The sequence below is a fragment of the Rissa tridactyla genome, chromosome 6, assembly GCF_028500815.1.
Source record: "Rissa tridactyla isolate bRisTri1 chromosome 6, bRisTri1.patW.cur.20221130, whole genome shotgun sequence".
NCBI lineage: Eukaryota > Metazoa > Chordata > Aves > Charadriiformes > Laridae > Rissa > Rissa tridactyla.
Genome location: NC_071471.1, coordinates 6,687,206 through 6,693,325, shown reverse-complemented (window position 1 = coordinate 6,693,325; position 6,120 = coordinate 6,687,206). Strand labels below are relative to the sequence as shown.

The 6,120-nt window shown below is 46.8% G+C and overlaps 1 protein-coding gene across 2 annotated transcripts in view; it reads right to left on the bottom strand.

Annotated features, from left to right (window-relative positions):
* Positions 1-3,205: 3,205 nt before the first annotated feature.
* The window catches only part of GOLIM4 (golgi integral membrane protein 4), a 34,281-nt gene continuing 31,366 nt past the window's right edge, over positions 3,206-6,120 (bottom strand). For both annotated transcript variants that reach the window (XM_054206724.1, XM_054206725.1), the window contains 2 exons: positions 5,513-5,593; positions 3,206-5,179 (listed from right to left, as the gene is read on the bottom strand). In XM_054206724.1, coding sequence (XP_054062699.1) covers positions 5,021-5,179; positions 5,513-5,593 — 240 coding nt within the window. In that variant the 3' untranslated portion in view covers positions 3,206-5,020. The remainder of the gene's footprint in view (positions 5,180-5,512; positions 5,594-6,120) is intronic.

Below are 6,120 nucleotides of genomic sequence, written 5' to 3'. Positions count from 1 at the left end.
AGAGCTAGCCAACTCACTTTTCAGCTGGGGTTAAGATCAAGCCTTAAGTGAGCCTGCTGGCATTGCAGAGATTTGGACAAAACCTGCATCCCAAGCCTGCTGTTTGCCTGCCGGGGCTGCGACGTTCCCTGATGGCACCTGCTGGCTTTCAGCCCGCAAGCGGTATCCGACTCCCCGATGAACACGGAGATGTTCAAGGCAACGGGGCAAGGAGCAGTCGTTTTACTGTGGTGAGTTGTGGAGCCGAAATAGTGTACCTGCTCCGCTGGAGGATTTCTTGACCTACAGAATGAATTCCCCTGGGCTTTATTTTTTGCGCCGAGTGTTATTGTTTCATGTATTTTTATGGCTAGAGCCTGCTATCGTGATCCTCTTGGCTGGCCTTTCAGTTTATCGTAGGCAGTAGGACTTCCCCCGTGATGCCCAAGCTGGGGCTGAACTAGAAAGACTTTTAAAAGATGTCTAGTGATCAAGAATTCATCACAGCCTTTAAAATAATTGCTGCAATGACTAATTAAGTCCACTACTAAATATTTACACTGTATTTCTGGCCTGAATTTTATTGTGGGATTCTGTTTTGTTTTTCACTGGGGGGCCTTAGGACTCCCGCGTCACCAGTTGGCTGCCTCTGTGGGTTCTCCTAGCCCTCAATCAGGTCACCCCAGTATCCCTTTCCTGAGCTGACTGCAGCATGAACTTCCTTTCTATAAGCCTAGTTTTCCCATCGCTCTCATGCTGTTCCCTGAATGGTCTCCGATATTTTGATGAGTGGATGCTGGACCTGGTCACAGCGCGCCAATAGCTGTCTTGCTGCTGCCAAATGCAGAAGTGATGTAGCTTTTCCCTTTGAATTTGTACTTTCACTCCGTTGGTGTGGGACTCTCGTTAGTCCTCTTTGCCCCAGTTTTGCGCAGGGAGTCACCTTCTGTGAGCAGCGGGACTGAGAACGTTTCCCTCTGCAGTTCATCCTGTGCATCCACAGGGCCAGAGCGTGGGCCATCTCCAGTTTATTTTTAGGTCACAAACACATTAATTTAGAATTGTAGAAAGGTTAGAGTTGGAATAGACCTTAAATACCATCTAGTTCCACCCCCCTGCCCTGGGCAGGGACACCTCCCACCAGCCCAGGTTGCTCCAAGCCCCGTCCAGCCTGGCCTTGAACCCCTCCAGGGATGGGGCAGCCACAGCTTCTCTGGGCAACCTGGGCCAGGGGCTCACCACCCTCATAGTGAAAAACTTCTTCCTGATATCTCATCTAAATCTCCCTTCTCCCAGTTTGAAGCCATTACCCCTCATCCTATCACTACGTGCCCTTGTAAAAAGTCCCTCTCCAGCGTTCTTGTAGGCCCCCTTCAGATACTGGAAAGCTGCTATAACGTCTCCCCGGAGCCTGCTCTTCTCCAGGCTGAACACCTCCAACCCTCTCAGCCTGTCCTCACAGCAGAGGGGCTCCAGGCCTTTGATCATCTTTGTGGCCTCCTCTGAACCTGCACCAACAGCTCCGTGTTCTTCTTATGTTGGGGGCTCCAGAGCTGGGCACAGCACTGCAGGGGGGGGTCTCACGAGAGCGGAGTAGAGAAATTTGCTAATTTCTTGATTTAGGAAAGCATTCAGCATTCCCTGTATCCCGGAAGACATCCTATGGCAATGAGGACCTGCCACGTGGATTTGCCTTCCCACCACCGGCTCATCTACCAAATGGACCACAGGGTCTGGCACTAAGTGACGTGTGTGGGGCAAAGAGATCAGAATCGTTTTGGGGTGACCAGCTACGGAGCAGGCAGTTGTGCGAGGTCTTGCGTGGTTTGCCTTTGGCCTTTGCAAAAAAAAAAAAAAAAAAAACATTGGAAGAATGGAGGAATCGCGTTTTGAGTCATGCCAACCTGAGCTCCCAGACGCTGGCAGGGAGCAGCGCTGGCCAGGGAGTCGTGGGAAAGCCCCACCAGTGGTTGCTGGAGCGGTGGCGGGGGCGCATAACGGAGATTACACACTGCTATTGTCAGCCAGGCCTGAAGTCTCACTCAGAAAGTTGATCGTCAGTCAAGTAACTCTTGTCTGAAGTGAATAGGCCCTTGATTAAGGACAGAACAGGCTTTCATGGAGAGTTTCTTGGCCTGTCCACACTAGATGTGGACTTGTTATGCTTGCTGAAGTAAACATTGCAGCCCCTGTGAATACTGGCTCCTACAGCACACAAAAGGAGCCCTTATTCTGCAGCTTCTCGTGCTGGGCAGAATGTCCTTGTCTCTCTGGGCTCTTGCTGGAGCCGCAAGTTACCCAAGCGAAGGCCCACAGCCTGTCAGTAAACAAAAGGGTATGGTCAAAGCTGGTTAATAAACACGCTCTGCGCCCAGGGCGGTGGGGAGAGCAGGGCCCAGGAGGCAGCAGAAGACACGAGCACCCGTTTAATCGCAGCTGCAGCCTGCAAATTTCCAAAGCAAGTGGCGAGAAGGAAGCAGCAGCTTGTTTTTTGGTGGGAAGATGCTGGGAGATAGTTTGTACCTGCAGGTGACTTTGGAAGCGGCTTTTTCCCCCGCACTGTAAGTGTGGCAGCAGGCAGCCCGTGTTCTCCACGCCTCGCAGGCAGTGCTGTACCCAGTAACGTAAATGCTTGAAGCGTGTAGCTCACTGGAAGTACGAGAGAGACCGTGAAAAGACCGAGCCCGTTGTATCCCGTATGTGCCTGTTCCTTGAGTTACCTTCTCCCTCTGCCAGGGAGAGCAGAGGAGTTACCTTCTCCCTCTGCTCTCCTCCTTGCTTGAGTGGGCATGATACAGACGTCACGGCTGGCTTCCCGCACCGTGGGGCGGGCGGGAGAGAGGACAACTGGTCCTGTGGGGGGAGAAGCTCGTGAAGAAAAAGGCTTGAGAAGAAAAAAGGCTTGAGCCCCTTTCCTTCCTCCTCTCAGAGCCATGTCTGCTACAAAAGGCTGAGGTGTCCTCAAACCAGGACAACGCTTTATTGCTGCAGCTGGAGAAGGACCTCAGTCGCAACGACGATTTAAGGAGCACATCTCCAGAACACCAAAATTGCCAGTATTGCTACTGTTGTCCCTAACCCTGCTCCCCTTCACTGGAAACGCCATCGTGGCTCCTGGCTCCCACCCCTTCTCGGCCACTCTCGGCCGTGCCCTATTGCACGAGAGAACGAGCACGTCCTCAGGAAAACCACGACAAACCATCACGCTTGGGAAAGATCATAACTACATCTCAGTTTATTGACTGCAGTCAAGTTTTATTATGCCTCAAATAATTAAATACTGCAACCTTAAAAATACAGGCCAATTTACCAAAATAATTGTATTCTGAAGATTATGTACATATTATACATTTTACATTATCGTGTAAACTTTTTTTTTTTATACATAAGATAAATCTGATTCATGGTAACTAGAAAACCCAAAATACCTGCTGACAAAAATATTCCTATGAAACATAAGCACTGTGTCTGGGACATTTAGGAAAATTGCAAAGAAGGGAAACCAACTATAAAACATAGTATAATTGAGTTAGTAGAAAAATGAATTAAATTACATTCATATAAAAAGTTAAACTAAAAACATTGCTATGTATCATTATTAAAAAAAAAAAAAAAAGGGGGGGGGAAAAAATCCCAACCCCTTTCCTTTTATATATTAACAGAGGCTTTTGCGGGGAGCTGCTGCCTGCCTCATTTCCAGCAATGGGGCGTAGCCTAGGAAATCCGGAGTCCCCTTCTCCTTTTCCCATACATTAAATAACAAATCTTGCCTACGTTCATGCACCGTGATTATGTTCATAGTAGCCTACCAAGGCACAAGTTTTGTGTCGTTTCACACACAGCCCCCCCCCGGCTCCCCCCCGACCCTTAGATTTCGGCATGCAGTGCTAGAGATGTTTGCTGCTTAAAAAAGAACTAGTGTGGGATTTGTTTCTACTCTGATTTTCACACGAAGGGACGCAGAAACCCTTCCAGCGTAGGCTTAAAAAATAAATAAGTAAAAGAAGGTAAAGGCCTTAGTTCAACATCTTGCGCCAATCACGTCAACTCAGTAAAGATGCTTTAACCCTCTCTACACTTCTCCAGGAAGCACGTCACTGAGGCGACGTAATTCTGTTGCTCCCGTCAAATATTTTCTATATTGACTAGGACAACAAAATTGTTCCTTCTGGAAATCTTGGTTCACGTGACAGCTGTAGCGTTTTGATTTGGCATAATGGATCTTCGAGTCTAAATCGGTTTCTAGCGCGCATCTCACCTCAGCATACCGCCATTTGCGTTACCTGCTATGTAGTGCATGTAATTGAAGTACCTAGGTGTGCTCATTAAAATAAATGCATAATTCAACTGGATACGAACAGCTGCCAAAATTAGCAGCTGTTAACCTGGCTGCATTTGGAAGGCTTGTAAAACTTGCATATTTTATAACTGTTCTGCACCTATAAAAGGCCTGGTCCTGCAAATAGTAAGGCATGTGCTTATCTTCAAGGATTTGAAGAACCTCATGAGATAACAATGAATGAAGGTACCCGTGGGCCTCGACGAGCGGCGCAGGTCGTGCCTGAGCCGCGCAGCGGGGCCAGCCCTTAGTCATAAAAGTTGTGTCAAGGAAGACAGCGAGAGCTGGAGCGACTAATGGCGACTGGGTTTAGGCACTGGATCTGTTCTCTCGGATGTTGAATGTATCTGAAATCAGACCAAACGTCTGTCAGGCTCGAACAAGGTGAAAGTGTATTTCCAAAATGGCCTTTACAAAACATGCTCAGAATTACGAAAAATTAAACCTGTATGATGTCTGTTTATGTACAGCTTTAATAGAAAAGAAATCCTAATCTAGAGTATCAAAATACCGTATTCATATAAACACAGGAGAGCATCTAATAGAAAAGTAAAAAGTGTAAAACAAAGTATTTTTGGAAATTAAATATCCTGAAAGAGTTGTTGGTTTGGTTGTGTTTTGTTTTTTTTTTTTTTTTTTTTTTTTAAAAAAAAAAAACACAACAGGAATTTGTGTGCTGCAAAAAAAAAAAAGAGAGGAGGACTACATCTCCCCTCGTCTACGAGTTTTCGCTGCAACAGCTCTGCCCTCCTCCTCCTCCTCCTCTTCCTCCTCATAATTTTCTTCACGACCTTCTTTCTGGTTGTTCTCTTCTTGAACTTCTTGCTCTTGATCTGCCCCTCCGTTATTCTTGTCATCGGCCTGATTAAAAAACAAAAAAGAAGAATTAAAAAATTCAGTGCAAGTGCCAGTTTCCTTAGAGTTGATTTTGGGGCAGGGAGATGAAGTTAAGGAAAAGGAAGGGCGACTGTCAGCTGGAGCTGTCAGAGCTGATGGACAGAAACAGGAAAAGATTTCCAAAGGCCTCCAGGCTGCAGGAATGGATGTGGGGGTGGAAGGAGGAGTTGGGACAACATGACATTTTCAGGTCTATGATGGAAAGCAAGTACAACAATTACGTAACGTCAGCGCGATGTGATCGCAGCTCTGGTGTTTCCTCGCGTCACCGCCTGTGCGGGTTTCCACAGTACTTACATTTTCGTCGTTTTCACCATACGGCTCTTCAGCATTGCGCTCCAGTTCTCGTTTCTTCTCTTCGGTCAAATCTTCCTGGATCTACAAAGCACAGAGATGTTCTGTGTATTTTCATTTCCTTTAAAACAGTAGCCCATGGCATAAATGTAAACGCTTTCACAGCTACACTTTTACCGAATGAAGATTCAAAAGAAAGGGAGGAGAGGGCATGGAGAGGTCAAAGGAGGGAAAAAACCCCAACCTCTCAATAATGAGGAAACTCACTTCCTCTGAGACCACATTTAATTTTTAACTACAATTTTCACAGACCTTCTCGTCACCAGCTACCACAGTTAGATCCCCATTCTGTGCTTTAACTTTACATGTATATTATTTTCCTCCTTGTCCTTCATAGTGAGAGCGCCACAACACAGCAGAGAGTCACGACCGACTCATGGACTCCTAGAACTATTTCAGTTGCGATAAGCGATGTAGACATTTAATGGTAACTTTGTCTATGTTTTCCCAGCAGCTGAGTGATCCTTCTGCCAACTGCTCCTGGAAAACCACAGAAGAGCAAGGGGGGACTGGGAGAAAAGAATAATCTCTTCCAACTCTATCCTTGAAGG